The sequence below is a fragment of the Rhododendron vialii genome, chromosome 7a, assembly GCF_030253575.1.
Source record: "Rhododendron vialii isolate Sample 1 chromosome 7a, ASM3025357v1".
Taxonomy (NCBI): domain Eukaryota; kingdom Viridiplantae; phylum Streptophyta; class Magnoliopsida; order Ericales; family Ericaceae; genus Rhododendron; species Rhododendron vialii.
Genome location: NC_080563.1, coordinates 17,133,820 through 17,157,377, shown reverse-complemented (window position 1 = coordinate 17,157,377; position 23,558 = coordinate 17,133,820). Strand labels below are relative to the sequence as shown.

Below are 23,558 nucleotides of genomic sequence, written 5' to 3'. Positions count from 1 at the left end.
TCACAAAAATCGATAAACCCACGCTCAAACACACACCCATGGCGGATCATGGCAATGGTGGCGGTGGAGGAGAGGTTGTTGATCGTCCGGAGGACAAGGGAGAGCCAATGGAAGTCGAAATAAAAGACCAACGGCCAGTGGAGGCTGTCTTGGGAACTGGTGCAGTGGTAACAGGCGGCGGCGATGGCGTACAAGGCCGCGAGCAGGAGGTAGGTGGCCAAGGCGAGCATCGCGCGACCGAGCCAGAGCGTCGCGCGACCGAGGAAGCTGGGGCCACGGGTTCTGTTGTTCGGCCATTGGACCCGAGCATGGCCGTTGGCGGCTCGGTGGTGATCGGTAGTAGTTCTGGAGGTGTGGAAAGCAGTGGTGCTAGTGGTGATGGCATGGGGCCAAACGGGTCTCCGCCGAGAGACCTGGCGAGAGGCGAGGGTGTAGCAACCGAGGAGGAAGAGAGCACGGGGGTTCATGTATAGAGAGGAAGATGTGCTCTTTCGGCCTGCAGCGACATCATCGGCCCATAGGCTGATCACGAAACAGGATGTCGCAGAGCTTCTAAGTGACGAACAACTAGCCCAACTTTTGGAGGATAACCCCGTAATAGGGGCTGCTATTTTGGAGGCCCGGGAGGAGCGTGAGAGAGTGATAGCAGCTTCAGAGGCCGCGGCGAGAGCCGAGGAGGAGGAGGTCCTGAGAGGCATGGAGGCCGAGAAGACGACCAGAACTAGGGTTTATGGGCCCAGAGTGATAGTAGTGACAGAAGCAGAAGGACTGACTCGTGTCCCTTTTACAGCAGAGGGGTACGTGCCACCCACACCACACTTGTTTATGCCATCGGGCTTTGCGGCATACAAGCCACGACGGACGGAGTACGACTCTGAGCTCATCCTGAGAGATCTCGAGATTCATATTTCGAGCAACTGGACAGAGGTAACTTTCCAAAATCCCCCTTTGTAGCATCAAATTTGAATTTGCCTGCTTGTACTTGAATGTCGAAACACACACGGTAACCCTTAAAAGAAAAGACCAAACTACAATACCACGATCTTCATATCGAATGCCATGCATGCAACATAATAACTTGAACCAACCATCCATTGCCAAGTTGCATTGATTACCTAGAACTTGAGAATGAAAGCCTTGCATGCTAACATGCCCTCTTGTTGCTTGTTTTGTGTTTGGAACAGGCAAGAGCGAGACAGAGAGACATTCGCGGATTTGGAGGCGTGTGTAGTTCCTTGGCACTATACCAGGGTTTGCCCGCCAGGGTGAGGGAGTTAGTGGATGAGGTGGGCTTTGGCGAGTTCATTCAGACGCTCACTCCGGTCAAAAATGACCATGTCGTCCTAGTAGTACTTGTAGAGAGGTGGAGGGACACTACCAACACCTTTCACTTACCTATAAGGGAGATGACAGTGACACCTGCTGACTTTGCGGCGATCACCGGCTTGAGAGTCGAGGGCGAGCCTATCCCATTTGAGTCGGGGGCGAGCCTATCCCATTTGAGTCGGGCATTCACGAAGACCCAGTGGCTCTGGAGTGGTTCTTGGGAGAGGTGCCCAAGATTGAGGAAGGGATGGCACGGTACAGGCAGTTCACCAGATACCTTAAGAAAAAGGTGACAACCGAGCAGGAAGCGGAGCAGATGGCCAGGCATACCTATTGTACCTCTTTGGCGCGACCCTGTACCCGAATAGGCGCAGCAAGGTTCACTTGTCATACTTGCCTGCACTGAGAGATTTGAGGACAGCCTCACGCTTTGACTGGGGTGGAACGGCATTGGGCACGGCCTATGGTTTCTTGGGTGACTCGTCGAGGACGGAGATGAGCACTACTGGATATTGGAGAATCTGGGAGTTATGATTTCCATAGAGTAGAGCATAATTTCATATTACACTTGTATCCATTTGATTACATAGCCTGCTTGATCGTATTATCAAATGCACTGATTATTTGATTTGCTTGTGAACCATGCAGCTTTGGGCCTATGAGGTTTTGAACATGTGCCGCTCAGCAACAAAAAGCTTGGACTAGGGGATTCACCCTCTTGCTCACATTTGGAGCAAAAAGAATATGGGAGACAAGAAAGGGAGAGGCGACCTAAATGGCTTCTGGATATACCTTGACGAGCTCCGACCCTCACAGGTATGACATGAAACTTGACCGAACAAAGCACATAACCCTTTGTATTGATTTAATGCTGTCGCTGATCAATACTTACATTGTTTCCCCATCACGTGTGCAGGTCGAATGGGATCCTTGAAGGGTGGCAGGGCCAGAGCCCGAGTACTTGGCTAGGAGCAGGGTTGTGACGGCTAGGAGATTGTTGCTGTAACAACTCCAATTTTTAGTAAATAAAAATCTCGTTGTTTATTCAAAATTCTTTATTTTCTCTTGAATGACCTTATAATTTTCTCATTGAATTCTATTTGGATTTTAGTCCTTTCGTTTCTTAGATTATATCTCTTGGCTAGTATAGTTAGCTTTTAACCAAATTAGTTAAAGAGACTTAACTACCAAACCACTTAGTTACTTTTGGACCATTACCCATTGGTCAATAAATGTTAGGGCAATCTTTGTCCATTGGACAATAGGCCATTCATTAGAATATTTGATTAGTAGAAAGATATAGTATTATATTGGTATATATCCTCATGTGCAAGGACAAATATGCATTCTTTATTATTTGATATCATTTTTCCCATTACCCATTGGTTATTAACCGCTAGGGGAATTGTTATCCATTGGGTAATAATTCTAATCTTCCTACTAAGTACAAGAATCCTATTGAATATTCAAGTGTTGATTTTTCCATGTGCTTTTATGCATTAGAATATGAGGGTAAATCTAAACCCTAGATTTTTAGTACCTTCTGTAATGAATTAGTACTAGTACCTATATTATATTTTAATAGGAAAATCTTAATCCATATATTCTTGGTACCTATGCATGTGTACATATATACAATATTATATATAGATATAGATTTCCAAAAGTGCAGTATCTATTAGTTTAATAAAAACATGTGTCTTATTAGAATTCTTTATTGGGATATTGATTTTGAAAATCTTGTACCTTTGTACTTCTACGATATTATATATGCATATATATATATAGTGTACTTGAGAGAGAGAGAGGGAGAGAGATTGCCGAGAGAGAGAGAGAGAGAGAGAGAGAAAGAGGGAGAAAGAAAGAAAGATAGGGTTGTACCACCTTGATCTTCATCATCTTTTCAAATCTGTACGGAGGTATTCCCGAACAGATACATTTAGTTGCCGAACACGGGGTGTATGAGAGCACGTGGAAGATTGGACACGACTTATCGCCGGGCAGTGCGGTGAACGGCGATAAGGGCCAATAACATGAGGAGTCATTGGACCAAGAGGTCTGTTCGGCATGTTTAGACAAAAGACAGGAGAAGTCATTTGTCATAAAGAGACCTGTGACATGTGAGGCCACTGGTCTAGATGGAATGTTCGGCAAAAAGATAGCCGAACAGGGAAAGAAATAGTCCTAAATCGTGAGGCGGCAAGAACGCTCTAGAAGGTTCCAGTACAGTAAATATTCTGTAAAAGGATGAGATCCTGAGTATGGAGGATCTTGGAAAGACACCCAACGTGAATGGGATGTTCGGCCAGCTAAGGAAAAGAGTCCTAAAAAGGACTAAGGTGATGAATTGATAAGGGAACGAGAATCCAAGAAATCCTGGGTTTCTATACGAGTTAGGAATCTAAGGGCAATAGGGATGCTTGGGCAGCAAGCATACATATGTCTATAAATACGAAGTAAACCTAGAGGAAAGAGGTACGCAGTTTATTACGATCTAATCTTTTTCCTACTGATAATTAGGGTTTCTCTAGTACATGATACTAATTTTAGCATCGGAGGGCCTTTGTCACGAGAGGCAGAGGTGCGCTCACCCCTTGTCTGTTTTGCAGATTAGGGTTCCGATGACGAATTAGGGTTCCGGTGGAAAGGCACGAGTAAGCTACTTCACTTCGGTGTTGTTTAGAACATCAATTGTTTTCATCCTCCTACAATTGGCGCCGTTTGTGGGAAACGATAGAATTCCCCGAAAAACGATCATGATGGAAAAAGATCTAGTCACGCCGTTTAATCCGAAGGACCAGTTAGGAGGGGGAGGAGATCAGTCCCCACCAGGTGCTCCGAAAAAGCCCACTGGTAGACATGGCAGGAAAACGACAAGTAGAGACGACCCGCTGGTATTCCCAGGTAACTCCAAAGATAAAGGGGACAGGACTGCCACCGGCTCCACGAGAAGGAGTAAGTCCCACCGAAGAGAGGCATCTGTTGCATTCTCAAGGAGTATGCATACCAGTGAAGATGTCCTCGATAAAAAAAGGAAAGAAATCGAAGAGTACGCTCGTTTGATTAAAAAACGAGAACATGAGATACGAGAGTTATAGCGGGTACGAGAACACTCGAAAGATTCTGGACTTTCACGAGGGAATTCTAGGGCAGACAGACAGGCCCTGATAATCCATAAAAAGGCTCATTCAAGAGAAAGAAAGAGCAGGAGCAGAAGCAGGAGTCCTATCACGAGAAGATACGAGGCCTCTCCACGAAAAATGAGGAGCAGAAGTAGAAGCTGAACACTAGAGAGACAAAGGGCTTCTTCACGAAAGAGGAGGAGCAGAGGCCGAAGTTCCACCCCGGAGGAGGAGGAAACAAGGAAGCATCCCCAGGATAGGTACGAGAGGCCTGATGCTGATTGGGCCAAAGCCATGACTCACAAAACCAAGGAGCTTGAAGATGGGACAGTAACTGCACGAGAAGTAGCACGGAAGGCCCTGAGTAATATAGCAGCCTCCCCATTTGCAAGGAGGCTACAAGAGGCTAGGTTGCCGAGCAGAGTGAAGCATGGTACGTTCATACTTTACGAGACAAACGCAGACCCCGTAGGTCACATACAGCACTACCAGCAGGCTATGTTCATGCATGATGGGGATGATGCCATCTTGTGCAAAATGTTCCTTTCGAGTCTCGGGAAGGTGGCTCTATCTTGATTCCATAAATTGGCCCCACGATCCATACGAGGATGGAGGCAGTTGTCCGAGGAATTCACTACCCGGTTCTTGACAAGCAGAAGAGCCCCGAAGACGTTCGAAAGCCTTTCCACTATGAAACAAGCGGAAAGCGAGCCGATCAGGGATTACGCTAAAAAGTACTGGGAGACTTTCAACGAGATTGAGAGCTGCAGTGAAGAATATGCGATTGCAACCTTCAAGACTGGCTTGCCTGTTCGAGGAGAGTTGCGCCGGTCTTTGAATATGCATCCGGTAGCAACGTTGGCCAAACTAATGGAGCGAATTGAACAACACGCCAGAATGGAGGATGACATACTCCGGGAGGATGGCAGGGTTGTTGCCGAACAGACAAAGGCACCTGTTAAGAAAGTGGATAAGCCAGAGCCCAAGACTTACAGAGAGAGAAAGGAGTACGGGCAGGCTAAGAAAGATCCGTACAAGGATAAGTAAGCTCCTAACCCTAAATCTTTCTTTTCTATCACTACGGTTTGGAAAGAACCAATTTATAGGATTCTTTATCGAATAAAGAATCAGCCATACTTCAAATGGCCCCCAAGTCTAGGCGGGGATAAGGACGCAAAAACGTGCTACGAATCAGCACTGCAGCTACCATAAAAATTGGGGCCATATGACTGAAGATTGTGAGATGTACAAAAGACAACTTGATGATTTGGTCTCTCAGGGCTATCTCATGGAATTTATCCAAGAATATCCCAAGGACAAAGGGAAAGCCATGGAGCTGGATTATGAGCAAAATCCTAAAGGGGTAATCCACATGATACATGGGTTGGCCACACCTTATATGAGAAATGAGGTCAGGCTATTACAAAGGCAAGTCAGGCACAATCAGCACGTGATGCGATTGGATAACAAGAGGGGGCGAGAGAGTGATGTGTGCAATGAAAGCATAGCATTCACAGAGAGAGGTCCAAATACCCCACAACGATGCTTTGGTCATAACCCTACGAGTTTGAGAATATGACATCGAGAGGATTCTAGTGAATTCTGGAAGTTGTACAGAGGTAATGTACTATGATGCGTTCAAGAAGCTAGGGCTAACCCAAACAGACTTAGAACAATCTACAACACCCCTGATTGGGTTTGGTGCAGGAGCAGTTTGGCCTCTTGGAAACGTAACGTTACCTGTTCGGGCTGGATCAGTGGTGTTGAAAACATATTTTTTAGTTGTCGATGTTCCTTCTTCCTATAACGCGATTATAGGGAGGACATGGCTGTACAAGATGACAGCGGTCTCCTCGACTTACCACCAAATGGTGAAATTCCCAAGATCGAATGGGGTTGATGTAATTAGAGGCAATCAGAAAGTGGCCCAACAATGTCTAATTTCCATCATTAAAAGAACGGATAAGGCCCACCACGTTCATACATTAGAAGTACTAGATTAACCAACTATCGAGGATGTTGGAAGAAGTCCGGCAGAAAAGGTGGTTGAAGGCTTGGAGAAGATTCAGATCAACGAAACTGATCCTATTTATTATGTTAGCAAGACACTGCTGGATGCAGAGACAAGATATCTGCCCTTAGAGAAACTTGTCCTGGCACTTAGGACAGCCACAAGGAAATTGCCACACTACTTCCAAAGCCACAAGGTTGTGGTTTATACTGAGTTTCCATTGAAATCATTGCTACGAAAAGCAGACTTCTCGGGAAGGATCTCGACATGGTCCATCGAGTTAAGCCAGTACGATATCGATTATTAGCCCCGTACGGCAATTAAAGGCCAAGTGTTGGCTGATTTTATGGCAGAGTTTTCTCCTGCAGTAGCTCCCCTACCTTCTAGACATATCAATGAAACTGATCCTAAAAGATATTTCTTAATCGGAGAATCATTGCCAGCAGACGAAAAGGCTGAATCGATAAGATTTCTGAAGGAATATGTTGATGTATTTGCATGGGTGCTAGAAGAAATGCCCGGAGTAGATGCAGGTGTGATTTGTCACCATCTAAATGTTGATCTTCAGCATAAGCCGGTCACTCAGAAAAAACAGAGGGCAGCCGTGCAGCATGTGGATGCTGTAATTGAAGAGGTTGATCGTTTGCTGGAGGCAAAAGCAATTCGTGAAGTTTACTACCCAGAGTGGTTATCCAACACCGTGGTGATAAAGAAAAAGAATGGGAAGTGGCGTGTCTGCGTAGACTTCACAGACCTAAACAAGGCGTGTCCAAAAGACAGTTTTCCTCTTCCAAGGATAGACCAGTTAGTTGACGCAACTGCTAGTTACGAGCGAATGAGTTTCCTCGACGCATATCAAGGATATCATCAGATTGCTATGTTTGGGCCTGATCAAGAGAAGACTTCTTTTATTACACCACAAGGGTTGTACTGCTATAGCGTCATGCCATTTGGGCTAAGAAATGCTAGGGCAACGTACCAAAGACTTATAACCATCATGTTCAAAAAGCTCCTTGGCAAGACTATGGAGGTATACATAGATGATATGGTGGTGAAAAGTTAAGATAAACAGGGACACATAGTGGATTTAAAAGAAGCTTTCGAGATCCCGAGGGAGTACAACTGAAACTCAACGCCTCGAAATGTGCGTTTAGAGTTGGTTCAAGAAAGTTCCTGGGCCTTTTGGTGACCATGAGAGGGATTGAGGCTAACTCTGATCAAATTGCAGCCCTACAAAGGCTACAAAGTCCCAAAACCACTAAGGAAGTCAAAAGGTTGACTGGAATGGCTGCAGCACTTAATAGATTTATCAGCAGGTCAAGTGACAAGTGCAGACCCTTTTTTCAATTATTGAAAAAGAGGGAGGGATTCGAATGGGGAGCAGAGTGTGAACAGGCCTTCCAGGACCTGAAGAAGTATCTGGCCGAGCCCCCACTTTTGTCAACTCCACAACCAAGTGAGTCTTTAGTTTTGTACTTAGCTGTTTTTGAGCATGCAGTTAGTGCAGTCCTGTTAAGGGATTTGGGAATCAAACAAATCCCTATTTATTATGTTAGCAAGACACTGCTGGATGTCGAGACAAGATATCTGCCCTTAGAGAAACTTATCCTGGCACTTAGGACAGCCACAAGGAAATTGCCACACTACTTCCAAAGCCACAAGGTTGTGGTTTATACTGAGTTTCCATTGAAATCACTGCTACGAAAAGCAGATTTCTCGGGAAGGATCTCGACATGGTCCGTCGAGTTAAGCCAGTACGATATCGATTATCCGCGTACGGCAATTAAAGGCCAAGTGTTGGCTGATTTTATGGCAGAGTTTTCTCCTACAGTAGCTCCCCTACCTTCTAGACATCACCCACAAGGAAACAAGTCTCAACCGAACAGGACCCCACGAAATGGAAGCTATTTGTTGACGGATCAGCATGTAATACTGGATCAGGAATTGGGGTAGTCCTTTTTTCTCCTAAAGGAATAATGATTGAACTATCTGTTCGGCTTGGTTTCAGTGCATCAAACAATGTGGCGGAATATGAGGCACTCTTAGCTGGATTGAGGAGTGCGAGGACTTTGAAAGTAAAACGAGTCAGGGTGTACTGTGATTCACAGCTTGTGGTTAATCAATTGTCCGGGGAATACCAAGCCCAGAATGAGAAGATGGCAGCATATGTGGAACCAGCCAAAGATTTACTTGATACCTTCTAGAGGGTTCACATTGAACAGATAAGTTCTGGACAGAATGCTCATGCCAATTCTCTGGCTTTGTTGGCCGCAACAGTCCCAACTGAACTCAAGCGGAGGGTAGCAATTGAGTATCTAACAGAGCCGAGCATTTGAAGAAGTGTAGAGTTGGTCTTGGAAGTGAACCAAGGTCCGAGTTGGATGGACCCTATTCTGAGGTATTTGCGAGATGAAATGCTCCCCACTAATAAAAAGGAAGCTCATAAGATTAAAACCAAGTCTGCAAGGTTTTGGTTGTCCCCAGAGGGTAAGCTATACAGAAAATCCTTCACGGGCCCATATTTGCTGTGTGTACACCTCGAGAAGGTGCAAAGATTTCTTCACGAAATCCATGAGGGAACATGTGGGAGTCATGCTGGAGGCAGATCCATCGCCCACCGAGCAATTACCCAAGGCTATTGGTGGCCACACATGCAGGAAGATGCGAAGGTGTATGTGAAAATTTGTGAGAAGTGTCAGAAATTCTCACCAATGATTCGAACACCAGCAGAAGACTTGGTACCATTAACCAGTCCTTGGCCGTTTGTTCAATGGGGAATGGACATTGTGGGTCCACTACACAAAGCAACTGGAAATCGAAAGTTCCTACTAGTGGCAACAGACTATTTTACTAAGTGGATAGAGGCAGAACCACTAGCAAAAATCACTGAACCTATGATAGAAAGGTTCATCTGGAAGAGTATCATCACTCGTTTTGGGGTCCCTTATTCATTGATTACTAACAATGGGTCCTAGTTCCAGAAAAAGTTCAAAGCTTTCTGTGCCCAGTATGGGATACGAAACTATTACTCAACTCCAACCTACCCTCAGAGTAATGGGCAGGCAGAAGCATCCAACAAGACCATTCTTGACGGAATCAAGAAAAGGTTGGACAAGGCTAAAGGGAAGTGGCCTGATGAATTACAGCTTGTCTTGTGGGCCCACCGAACAACTCCTAGGAGGTCTACGGGAGAGACCCCCTATTCATTGGCATATGGCACAGAGGCAGTCATACCTCTAGAGGCGGGCCTTCCTACCAACAGGACTATATTGGTTGAAAGTGGGGGCAATGACAGAGCCCTCGAAATTGAACTTGATCTCGCCGAGGAAAGGAGGGAGAGAGCCCTGGTACATCTGGCTTCTTACCAGGAACAGCTGATGAAGAGCTATAACAAGCACGTTCACCCTCGAAAATTTGATGTTGGAGACCTTGTACTACGAAAGGTGCTCGGCAACACCAAGGTAGCCAACGAAGGCAAGCTGGGGGCCAATTGGGAAGGCCCGTATTGAGTAACCGAGATTGTGGGCATAGGGGCCTATAGATTGGCTGATCTGGATGGTAATCCAATTCCGAGGCCCTGGAATGTCCATAATCTGAAGAAATTCTTTGTTTAGAAGAATTGAGTTTTCATTTTAGATTCACTACATGATTGTGTGAGAATTACGAATAAAATTCCCTCGTTTTAGTTTTTGATTTTATTCTGTTTTAGTTGGAAGGGGTACGAATAACGCCCCCTTGAGTTCAAATTTATGAATAAAGTCATTTCTTTCCAGTATATCAAGCTTTTTGAACTGTTCGTTTTAAAAATATGAAATATGGAGTTTGGTATTATTTTCCTTTTTCATATTGGGGAGCAAAGGATTGGCACGAATGCCATGTACGAATACACTTATCCTTACCAAAAGTAAACAAATAGCTTGATAATAGCACACGAATAAATGCTACAAAGAAGTATGAGATACTAAAAGTACGAGAGGCTTAGATCTGTACGAGAGACTCAGATCTGTTCTTTAAGTATGAGATACTTAAGTACGAGAAACTTACAAAAATCTAAGTACGAACATACTTAGTAGAATCTGAATACGAACAAATTATGGGGATGCATACAAAAACATGCAGAAACCAAGTACGAAATACTTGGGCAACAAACATAACGAGATATAACTAAGATACTTTTGACTAAGTACGAAAGACTTAGTACGGAAGACTTAGACATAAAACACTTATTTGCTGAATACTTAGATGCACGAGAGGCTGCAAACAAGTACTAATATCCTGCATACGAGGATATGCATGAAAACTGTCACTTGGATAAACAAGATGTTCAAAGTGAACAGTTTGAGGGCAGCATACAAAACAACATTAATCTAAGTATGAGATACTTAAGTACGAGAAACTTACAGATATCTAAGTACGAATATACTTAGTAGAATCTGAAAGTACGAACAAACTTCAGGGATGCATTTGAAAATATGCATCAGACACGTAGGAGCATATGCACTACAAAATATCAGGTCATGCAATGCCGAGCAAAACGACATGGCCACGAATGGCCACCCGAAAACCAAATGTTTTGCCATAAGGGGCCGAATACCTGTATCCTCAAAGGTAAAGAATGCATTGATGCCTCGCAGGGCTGTAAAGTTACGGTCACGCAGGACCTGCAAATTGTTCTGAGGAGTTAAGTGGAAATGATCATACTTACCAAAGCTAGTCCAAGTCTTGGATCTCTGGGGGAGACTCATTTGACGCTCCTGCGACGACTTCAGTACTGGGACCACCACCAGTAGTATTTTCTTCTAGGATGATGGGATCGTTGGTCTCCACCCGAACAGGTGACCATACGGCCGTGGACTCGTTAACTATGTTCTCTTCAGCAGCAGTAAAGTTCTCGATCTATTGATCGATATCTTCCTCTGGCTGCTCCACTAGTTCGTGCACATTCGTCGGACGGGTGCTCGGTAGATCGTTGTCTTCCCAAAGAGGAGAATCCTCAGCAACCCCCACCTTGATCAAACATGCCTCCCAGCAGGCAGCCGAGATTTGATCTTACACAGCCAGCATTTGCTCCACATAGCTGGCTGTGGTAGCGTCAAACCCCTTCTAATAACCTTCTTCGAACACAACCTTTTTAGTGCTATCAAATTCTGCCAAAGCTTGGTTGAGGCTGTCCTCAGCAGTCTCGAGTTTGCCCTTAGCCTCAGCATAGTCCGCCTTGGCATTATCTCTCTCCCTCTCCAGTCTCGAGACTGTTTAGAGCAACCTTGTATTGTCATTCAGCAGTTTGGCTCTTTCAGTCTCTGCTTCTTTGTATTTCTGTCCCAATGTGACCATTTTTTGGATAAACTGCAGAGACCAAAAGTAATTAAACAATCAGAATTTTTGTGTACCATGAGAAAGGTAAAGATCAAGATTATGTAACTAAATACCTTGATTCCACTAATGAGTCCAGTGGATACAAGCCGGTCACAAGGGGACGAGGACTCCTTCTGCATATCGACTGGCAGCAGCAAGCCTTGCATAAGGGCCAGTGCAGTCTTTGAAGAGCTTGCACTGTCCCCAACGTTTACTGAACGATCACCCCTTATGAGTTGGGGGGTCCAGGCTTCATGAGTGGCGGAGATGGTCGATGAGGGAGTATCCAGGGTTGAAATAGAAGCCTGGATATCAGGGTTCCCACTATCCTCGTTTCTGGGACGTTTGTCCCAATGGCCTTCAGTGTCATCAAGGGAACTGTCTCGTTCCCAAGGGGAGGAAGAGGATCGAGTGGAAGCACCCCTCGTGCAACGAGGTGGCGGGGGGGCGTGACCACTCGATGCCACCCTGCAAGAGGCACCCCATCCTTGAGAAGAGACAGTTAGCAGGGAACTAAGGTTCAAAGGTTGGCGAGTCATGTTACCTAGATTTGGAGGAGAGTACCCGTAAAAAGACGATTGGCTGGTATCGCAAGTTGGGATTGGCAGTACGGATTGTTGTTGAGGAACAATCTGTCTTCGAGAAGACCTCCTGAGTACCAAGCGCAGTAGGGGAACGCCTTCCGATATTGGGAATTCACCTGGCTGCCCGGCGATTGTAACTCCAACGTCAGTCCTTAAGCTCCTTGAGGAGGGAGTAGTCGAAGTTGAGGCACCACTGGTGCTCGGATTAGCTAGTCTCCTATCAATGAACCCTTTGTAGGCAGGGTCGTATCCTAGTAGTACGTCAGCGTTACGACCCCGACCAACTGTTCGGGTACCAGGCTCCCCTGTGTATTTTAGGATTCTATTTATATCCTCTGTTCGGACGTAACTTGGTTCTCGTCTAGGACACTTGTTAGCGTTATCCGCTGCAAGATCAAAATTCAAAGTGTAAACTAAAAACATCGAAAAGCTACGAGAGGGCGTTAAACAAAGAATTTCAAGTCAAAATCGAGAGCATATGTGGATAGCCCCATATGTGGGGGCAATGGAGCCCCACCACTTGGCCATCTTCCCCTATTGGCTCGAATGCTCCTGTTACGTAGAGGAAATCAATCTCATGGTCACGAGCAGAATTTGGCAGATTTAGCACGAGACGTTTGTCTGCCCTCCTAACCTTGAAGTAATACGTGTTGTACTCAAGGTTTAGTACTATACTATATCACCACTGGATATCCCAGATTCCCAATTGGGTCCCCAGAATCCTATTTAGGGCTATAATCCCCATCACCAGCCTAAAAACATTTGTCAAAACTTGTATGGGGGTGAGGCGGTACCAGTTCAGAACCTAGCGGAGTAGTGGGTGACGGGGAAAACGGACTCCACCCTCGACAATCGCTACGATGGGAATGCACATTCTGTCCCACGAGCCGCCATCCCTATCCGCCCCCAAAGGGGTGAGTTCAAGCCCCACATTGTCAGGGATGTTGTATTCAGTCCTAAAGGCTGCTATGGCTGTAAGGTTATCGCAGAGTTTTCTAAACTTACTGGGTTTGGGAGTATTTTCGTTTTCATCCGCCATGGATGACTGTTGGAACTCAGAAATGAAAGGGGATTTTAAGAAAGAGAAACAGACGAAACTCCCAGAGGGAAAGCTAAGGTTAAGATCCCAAAAATTGAAATGGATTAGAATGAGAAGTGGAACACTTACGGAATCGAAAGGGCAGTTTCCTGGGCACGAACGATTTGCAGACGGTGGCGATGGCGGAGAAGTGTGAGGTTCTTCGTCTGGATTATAGAAAGGATAAAAGCCCTAACAAGCCTCCCTTGGAAGATTATAAGGGAGCGAGATGGAGACGAAACGACAGGTCTCACGCCGTTACAAGTTAAAGTAACGGAAAGCGGGTGCCGTTCTGACGCCGTTTGATAAAACGTCAGTTCAAAATTAATGAAAGGCATACGAAACATGCCACGTGGAGTCACTACCCCGAAATGGTATAATAACAAGGGCGCCAAAAAGCATCAATGAGTATTAATACTATGACTGCCCGGGATCAGAGGAGTTCGGTCTAACGTTTGTCTCTAAGCTTCACCCATTGCCCCCGAACAGTGGCAAATAAATAAAGCTGGGGAGCAATTGTAGGGAGGTATTCCCGAACAGATACATTTAGTTACCGAACACGTGGTGTATGAAAGCACGTGGAAGATTGGACAGGACTTATCGCGGGGCAGTGTGGTGAACTACGATAAGGGCCAATAACATGAGGAGTCATTGGACCAGGAAGTCCTGTTCGACATGTTTAGACAAAAGACAGGAGAAGTCATTTGTCATAAAGAGACCTGTGACATGTAAGACCACTGGTCTAGATGGAATGTTCGGCAAAAAGATAGCCGAACAGGGAAAGAAGTAGTCCTAAATCATGAGGCGGCAAGAATGCTCTAGAAGGTTCCAGTACAGTAAATATTCTGTAAAAGGATGAGATCCCGAGTATGGAGGATCCTGGAAAGACACCCAACGTGAATAGGATGTTCGGCCAGCTAAGGAAAAGAGTCCTAAAAAGGACTAAGGTGATGAATTGATAAGGGAACGAGAATCCAAGAGATCCTGGGTTCCTATACGAGTTAGGAATCCTAGGGCAATAGGGATGCTTGGGCAGCAAGCATACATATGTCTATAAATACGAAGTAAACCTAAAGGAAAGAGGAACGCAGTTTATTACGATCTAATCTTTTTCCTACTGATAATTAGGATTTCTCTAGTACATGATACTAACTTTAGCATTGGAGGGCCTTTGCCACGATAGGCAGAGGTGCGCTCACCCCTTGTTTGTTTTGCAGATTAGGGTTCCGATGACGAATTAGGGTTCCGGTGGAGAGGCACGAGTAAGCTACTTCACTTTGGTGTTGTTTAGAACATCAATTGTTTTCATCCCCCTACAAAATCCTTGGATGTATCTTCTTCCTAGCCAAAATCTATCCTCTCATTGTCCTTCTATATTTATTTAAAGACTAAATCTTGTACAAACTATCCTTTCTTCCACCAAATATTCCATAATCCAACCCAAGGTACAAAAATCTAGCCATGCAAGCCTAGATAGCCCCATGGCCTAACCCATCAAGCTTTCAATCAAGCTTGACATGTGAAAGATTGAGCTATGGAGAGAGAGAGAGGGGCCGGCCTTTAGAGAGAGAGAGGGAGTCCAATTTTGGCTATAAATAGAGCCACCCTCATGCCATTTCAACTCCCACCTTCATTCCTTTACTCTCACTTCTCTCTAGAAACCAATTCATTTTCCAGACAGCATACTGTCCCTTCGCAAATCCTTATTTTTCTCCTGCTTAGATTAGTTTTTAGAACCAACTTCCTTCAAGAAAGTTGTAGAGCACTTCGAGACCTTCAAGTTAGACCCAAGAACCATCATATTCGACCAAAGATTAACCGAGTTACTGCCATCCAAAGTTCGGTCCAGATTTGCGAGTTTCATCACCCGTAGGATTTTCCAACTAGCTTATTCGGCCCCGACTAGCTTCGGATCAAGGTAGATTATCTTTATCCCCTATCTCTAAGTATACATAGAATATCCCTAACCGTTTTCTTTAAGTATATAAAGTTATCTTTCACCTATGACGTTTGAAATGCATGATAATTTACAAACTTGTTTTCGCTAAATCGAAGTTTGAGCATGTTGGAATAATCAACTTTTAACTTCGAATAAATATATGTTGTTTTGAACTTCCCACAAAGGAAGAAAAAACAGTTTTTGAAAGGTAGAAACTTATCGCTTGTTTAGAAGTATTCGGATCTTTAGGTTGGTTATGAGCATGCATACATGAATTGCTTGTGGTATGATATTGAGTTGGATGATATTGTTAGATTAAAGATTACAATGAATGATGTTGTATGTGAAAAGTCCTACTGCGGAGTCAATGCATGAAAACGAGAAACGGAAATCGAGAAAGTAGAAACATGACACCTAGGGTGTGGTTTATGAAAAGGCGTGTTTTGATAAGGGTGAAATATTTTGGAAACCGCAATGTGGCCGGACGTGGTAGCCCATTGTGTGGTGTGTGTTTTGTGTGCCAATGGGAACCCAGGACGGCGGAACCATTGTGAGGATACTCGGGAGATCGGAACGGCAGAACTGAGGTTGGGTGTGTGGCTTGGTTATCCGCGGAGAGGAGCCAATGCAAAGTGTGCCAATGGGAACCCGGGACGGCGGAACCATTGTGAGGATACTTGGGAACCCGGAACGGCGGAACCAAGATTGGGTGTGTTAAAAATGAGTTTTTGAAATAATGAATGAGTTATGAAATGAGAAAAACGAGACACGACTTACGAGATGTCGCGTAGGAGAAACTCATAACTCTTGAACACCAACGATGATTGAATATCGAATGCGTATATGTCGTCGTTAATTATTTTGGCTAGATTAGCATGTGTTATGTGGAAATTGTTGACTTTATGATGTATTGTATGTAAGTTAAGGGTTAGAGGGTTTGTATTATTCTATTGAGCGTTGTAGTTCATGGTCAGTCTTTTTTGTGACCCTGACATATTATATTGGTGGTGACATCGGTATAATATGTCAGACCTCATAGACGAACATGGTGAACTCTACACCTTGGAGGCCTTTGGAGCCGAAGAACTAGCCCGGATGGAGGAAGAAGCGGAGCAGTAGTTAGGAACCCTAGCTTCTTTCCTTGTTGAATAAAATGTACCTTTTGTTTATGATGTAATAATGAGCCTGACTCACTTTGTTTTTGTAATAAAATGCCATATTAACGTACCCAAAAATTGGGGGCGTTACAACTTGGTATCAGAGTTTTAGGTTCAAAACGTCGGCCATGGGTAGAATGGGTAGAACCATGAGATAGTTTGACCGTTGCACAAACGTGAATTGAGTTTAAGTTTACCGTCCCAAATTGGGTGAAATTCTAACAAAACAATCTTCGGATTGAAGCAAGGTGTTGGAAATTGGCAGTACCACCGTGCTGGGATGTAACGCCCCCTAATTTTGGGTACGTTAATGAGGCATTTATTACATAATAAAGAGAGTCTGGCTCATTATTACATCATAAATACATCATAACTAAAGGGTACATTTATTCAACAAGGAAGGAAACTAGGGTTCCTAATACTACTCTGCCTGCTCTTCCATCCTAGCAAACTCCTCTGCTCCAAAAGCTTCCACGGTGAACTGTTCGCCTTGAACATCTACAAGGTCTGACACATTATACCAGCGTCGCCACCGATATAATATGTCAGGGTCACCAAAGGTAACACCATGAGCTACAAAAGCTCAGCAGAATAAACCCATACCCGCTAACCCATAACTTACAAACAAAAGATCATATGCAACAGACAATAACAATCACACATCCACATTCATTATTTAGCATTGGTGTCATGTCTTTCTGAGTTTCTCCTATGCGACGCATCGTAGACCGTGTCATCATTTTCATATACCGTTCAACCTTTCCAAAATCATTTTTTTGAATACACCCAACCTCGGTTCTGCTGTTCCGGGTTCCCGAGTATCCTCACAATGGTTCCGCCGCACCGGGTTCCCATTGGCACATAATTGCATTGGCTTCTCTCCGCGGATAACCAAGCCACAATTCAAAACCCTCGGTTCCGCCGCTCCGGGTTCCCGAGTATCCCACAATGGTTCCGCCGCTCCGGGTTCCCATTTGGGTTTTCGAAAATTCATCCCTCGGTTCCGCCGCTCCGGGTTCCCGAGTATCCCCACAATGATTCCGCCGCTCCGGGTTCTCATTGGGTTTTTCACAAATCTTTCTTTTACACACGCACACACACAACTCACATTATGCAACCAAAACCGGTCATAATGTAGTTTCAAAATATTTCCTTCCTCGGAACACATTTTCCTTCATTGACACACCCTAGGTGCCATGTTTCTACTTTCTCGGTTCTTGTGTCTCGTTACATGCATAGACTCCGCAGTAGGACAAAAGTATGCATGAATCCAACAAGATCAACCAACTCCATATCACACCACAAGTAATACAAGCAATTCATGTATGCATGCTCATAACTTCTTTGAAATATCAAAATACAAATACTTCGTATCAAACGGTAACAATTATGCATTCCAACATTTTAAGCAATAGATAACCCTATATACTTTTTAACATACGGTTCTATGCTATACGTTGAGTTAGTGGACGAGGGACTCTACCTTACTTCTTAGCGGTAGGGCGGCTACGGAAAGTACGTCGGTGATCGAGCGGAGTAACTTCCTACGGAATGCTTATGGTAGCTTCGAAAGAGAAAGGTTTCTCTCAAAACTTGACCTTGACTATTACTACTACTACTTTTGGATCGAAAGGTGGTCGGGTGGCGGTTTAGTGGCGGCTTTGGATGAGTTTCTTGAAGAACTTTAAGAACACTCAAGAACAAAGTAAGAACAAACTAGAACACTAGGATTTTCTAGAGAGAGAAGTTGCTAGGTGAAGGTGTGAGTTGAATGAGAAACATGGGGTGCTATTTATAGCCAAAATCTTGGGCTCTCCCTCCCCTCTCATGGCCGGCCCTCTCTCTCTCCAAATCCTCCATGGATTTGCTTCATTAAGTTATCAAATCACATCACATGTCATGCCATGCGTTGTCCAACTATATCTTAGGTGTAAGGCTATAGAATCAAGTAAGATCTTAGGCTTTTTAGGTGAATCTAGGTAATTACAACCTAGGTCTAGCTTATAGTCAAATCTTAGGCTAATCAAAGGCTAGAATTGTGTCATAATGGCCCATCAATAGGTTGTCATTAGGCAAATAGGCTTAGGGCTATTAAGTAGCTTGAAGTGTACTACACACTAGCACACACCTCACTTTCTCTTTCCTCTCCCAACCGGCCTCCCTCTCTTTCTCTCTCTCCCACGGCTCTCTCTCATGCTAGTATACACACACACACACACACACACACACATATATATATATATATGTGTATGTATATAACCAAGTACAACTACAATTAAGTACTACATGAATCTTTCTAGATTGCAAGTACAAGATTCCCTCATTAAAGAAATCAAATAAGCACATGTTTTTATTAAACTATAATATTAAAGTACAAAAGAATCTCAAGGTACAAGTTAAATCTTCTAGTCTTTCAAGTACAAGTCAATTAAAGAATGACTGATGGTATTAACCAATGGGTAATAATTTCCCTAGCGGTTAAAGACCAATGAATAAAAGAAGTACAAGTACTTTTATACTTAAAATAAGATTTCTTAAAAGACTAGATGTCCTATATGTACTTTAAACAAAATATAATAATGAAAATGTTATTAACCAATGGACAAAAGTTATCCTAACATTATGGACCAATGGATAAAGAATAAAGTAAGTTTGATGAGAAAGTTTGAAGTGACAAGGTTGGCTTCTAGGAAATAAGGTACAAGATTCCTTTATTATGACTAGTCAAATCAAATTTATTGGAAGATTCCCTAGTCACATCAGTAGTTTATTGGTCAAAGGACTCTATTACCAAAGGGTCACTAACTTCCCTAACGGTTATTACCCAATGGGTAATGGATCCAAGGAACTAGATAGTTGGTTTCTAACTAATCGGTTTAGAATATAGTTCTATGTGCTCGGGAAACTACTTAGCCAATGGTTAAAATTTAGGGACGAAAATCTAATTATCACAAAATATCGGAAATATAGAAGGAATATAAAAAGTAAAAAATATAAAATTCAAATATTTAACGAAATTTTTATTGACCAAAATTCAGGGGCGTTACATGGAATTTCCCGAACAATTGGATGATGACTTAAATCAAGGATCGAATGTGGAATTTAGAAACTCGAAAGCATTTTAGTATGAGTAAACCCGTGTCTAAAAACGTTACTAATTGAGGTTTGAAACTTTCCTTGTAGATGAATCACTTGAGTCCCTACCAAGTCAACCTACTAGCGGAAGCTCATCTACTTGCAAGCACCTTAAGATCAATGACAAGCCAACAAGTGGGAGATCCTTATTTTCCCTATGCCTTCCCCTACACTCATGACCATTTCCAAGAGCATGGTACCTTTTTACTCCCCGTGAATGAAGAGGAAGAAGATGTAGCCGAAGCGATACCTTTCTTAGTCCAAATAGCACCCATCAATGATGTGTTCCTAATTGAGGGTAATGAGGAGGACGATGCTGAAGCAGCCCTCGCCTTAATTCCAATGATACCGCCCGTTAACATGATTGGGGAGGATCCCAAGGAAGACCCTGAAGAGGACCCCGAGGAGTTCAACGACCCTCTAATAAATGAAACGGACTGGCAGCATCTAATGTTAATGCCAAACCCAGACTTACCGCCCGATGACGAGGGAAATTTTGAGGAGAATCCTAAAGAAGATCCCGAGAAAAACTTCGAGGAAGAGGAACTTCCCGAAGAAGAACCCATGGAAATTTGGGAAGATGAGGGATGGGAGTCGGAAGAAGAAGCACAAGCATTCTTAGGAGCGGAACCCGAGGTTATAGACATATACTCCGACATCGGAGATGTGCCTCCATCACCTTTCGAGGCCGACATAGGTGCTATTAGGATCGAGTTTCCAAACATTTTCTAGACCAGTTAAGAAAGCTAAGCAAGTAGTTGGATCTCCTGATGTAATCAGAATGTAGTAGGAAGTTTAGGATTATATAAGCCATCTATGATGTACTTGTTTATTTGGTAATGAAAAGACTTGTATTTTCCTCTTTGTGTATGATCACTGTTTTGTGTATGTTCAGTCTACACCGTACACCTTTAAGTCTAAATATATAATTTTGCTTTGTAGATATGGATAGCCGCACAATCACAGTAGCAGATCTATTATACTACAAGACCTTGCTAGCACCCGAGAGCCTCATTCCCATACCCCACTTGGGAGTTCGCGACCCCGAGACCGGTGGCCAGTTGTACGAGCTAGTTATGATGACACCCTTTACCAGCGAGGACTAGCACATGGCAGTCGACCCTCAGGACCCTCAGCTTAGGGAGCTAGCCGAGAAGATTCGCCGAGAGGGAGAGCGTTGGCTCGAAATAAGGGAGAAGAAGTGGATGGAGCAGCTAAGAGAGTTATTCGGACTTATTCCACCTCGTCAGTAGAGTAGTAGTATTAGAATAAGATTCCGATAGCTTGAGTTGCCCTTGAAGCACTAAGGCTAGAAAAACCATGTAGTAGGATCGTTTCAACTTGTATTAGGAATCTTGTATTCAGGCTACTTGTTTTATAGTAGAACTCTATGCTTACGATTGTAATCTCTTGCTTATCTATGAAAAGCTTGCTTTGTTTTAAAAATATTGTTGCATATTATATGATAAATTGCGTTTATAAAAGGAAAATTTTTAAGTAGACTAAACCGCCCCCTTTATAATTTTTACTCGTAGATGGTGAACCGACGCAGTGGACTACGATACGAGAATGGTGAATCCTCTAACACTAACCCCGACCTAGCTCAAATCATGCAAGCGCTTATAACCGCCTTAAACACCAACCGCCGAAACCAAAACCGCAAGGGTGAACCTATGACCCAAACCCGAGTGATGAATGAATTTTGCAAACGCCGACCTCCGACCTTCAATGGAGATACCAACCCCACCGTGGCTGAAACATGGTTGAAGGAAGTTAAGGTGATCCTGGACACCTTTGAGATTACCCGAAATGGAGATCGTGTGGCCTTAGCCACATACCAGCTGAAAGGAGAGGCCCATTATTGGTGGGATCTGATGGAGGCAACCCATGCCATAGCCACCATGACCTTCGACGAGTTCGAGACCCTGTTTCTCGACAAGTACTTTCCCACACCCCTTCGTTTGGCCAAGGAGCAAGAGTTCCTTAACCTGAAGCAAAAAACGATGACCGTCACTCAGTACGCAGCCAAATTCGAAGAGCTGTCTCATTACGCCCAAACTGCCGTTGCAACGGAGGACAAGAAGGCGAGAAGGTTTGAGTGGGGGCTGACCACTGCTAGAAGGGCTGTGGTAGCTCAGGCTTTCCCCACCTATTCCGGTGTGGTGAAGTGTGCTCTTCGACTGGAAAGCGAAGAGAATGATTTTCAAGACCCGATGGAGGAAGGCAACAAACAACACTAGCGGACCAATTCGAACTCAACCTTCCAGCAACAACCGTGAACCCTACCCTACCAAACCCTTCACCCCGATCCGAAACAACCAACCTTGGAAGATTGCTGCACCAGGACGTGGCGAACCACAGAGGGGTGGCAGAGACATAGCGACAGTACAGTGCTTTAATTGTCAGGCTATGGGCCACTACAAACGAGAATGCCCCCAACCCCCGAGGGAGAGAACTGGAAGCTTTGGAGGCCAGAAGGCTCAATAGCCAGGACAAGCCGGATTTGGGAAGCAAAACCCCGGAGGCCCATCACAGCAGCTGAACGGGCAGAACAAGGGGAAGCAGCCCTTGGGAACCCAGCAGAACACTAGAGGGCGCATCTTCGCACTACAAACTAAAGAGCAGGAACAGGATCACTCGGTGATCCAAGGTACGCTATTATTGTATAGTACCTGCGTTCAAGCATTGTTTGACTTTGGAGCATCGCATTCGTTTATATCTTCTACCTGTGTAACTGCTCTCGCACTAGAAACATAACCCCTTAGTATGAGTATGATAGTCAAATCGCCGATGGGGGGGAGTATAGCTGTTAATCTAGAATGTAGAGGGTGCGAGATAGATATAGCCAACCTACGTCTAACCTGCGATCTTAGAGTGATCGATATTGCGAATTTCGACGTAATCCTTGGAATGGATTGGCTATCAGCTCATCGAGCAGTCATAGACTGCCATCAGAAGACGGTGACGACTCATACCTCCGAAGGGACTCGTTTCTGATTTAAGGGGGATAGACAAACGGCAAGCTCGACGACGGAGGGATCCCGGTGGCAGAATCAACTGTTTGGATGGCCAGCTAGTATCCAAATGGAAGAAATCGACTGGATGGAATTGGGATTACCGCACATCGTGTGTGAGTACGCCGATGTTTTCCCTGAAGAACTTCCGGGCTTACCACCTCAAAGGGAGATAGACTTCTCTATAGAACTCCAACCGGAAACAACACCAATCTCAATGGCACCATACCGAATGGCCCCTGCAGAACTAAAGGAGCTCAAGACCCAATTGCAGAACTGTTGGACAAAGGATTCATCCGACCAAGTACATCGCCATGGGGAGCACCTGCATTGTTCGTGAAGAAGAAGGAAGGAACACTACGACTATGTATTGACTATAGAAAGTTAAACCAGGTCACAGTCAAGAACCGATATCCGTTGCTTAGGATCGATGACCTATTTGATCAGTTAAGAAGAGCAACCTACTTTTCTAAGATTGATCTCCGATCAGGCTATCATCAGTTGAGGATCCGAGACGAAGATATCGCCAAGACAGCCTTCCGCACCAGATACAGGCACTACGAGTTTGTAGTGATGCCGTTTGGATTGACTAACGCTCCGGTGGTATTCATGTGTCTCATGAACAAGATCTTTCAACCCTACTTAGACAAATTTGTAGTGGTAATCATTGACGACATCTTGATATACTCCGCCAATAAGGATGAGCGTGAGGAACACTTTCGAATAGCACTACAAGTACTTTGAGATAACCAATTTTTCGCCAAGGCAAGTAAATGCGAGTTTTGGCTAGAAGTGGTTAAGTTCTTGGGACATGTAGTATCCAAGGAAGGAATCACG

General features: G+C 44.3%; 1 protein-coding gene across 1 annotated transcript; it reads left to right on the top strand.

The window, feature by feature from the left end:
- The first annotated feature begins 21,242 nt into the window (after positions 1-21,242).
- LOC131332722 (uncharacterized) lies at positions 21,243-21,947 on the top strand. The gene is made up of 2 exons (XM_058367018.1): positions 21,243-21,587; positions 21,678-21,947. Exons 1-2 carry the CDS (start codon positions 21,243-21,245, stop codon positions 21,945-21,947), a joined length of 615 nt encoding a protein of 204 aa, XP_058223001.1.
- The last annotated feature ends 1,611 nt before the right edge of the window (positions 21,948-23,558 follow it).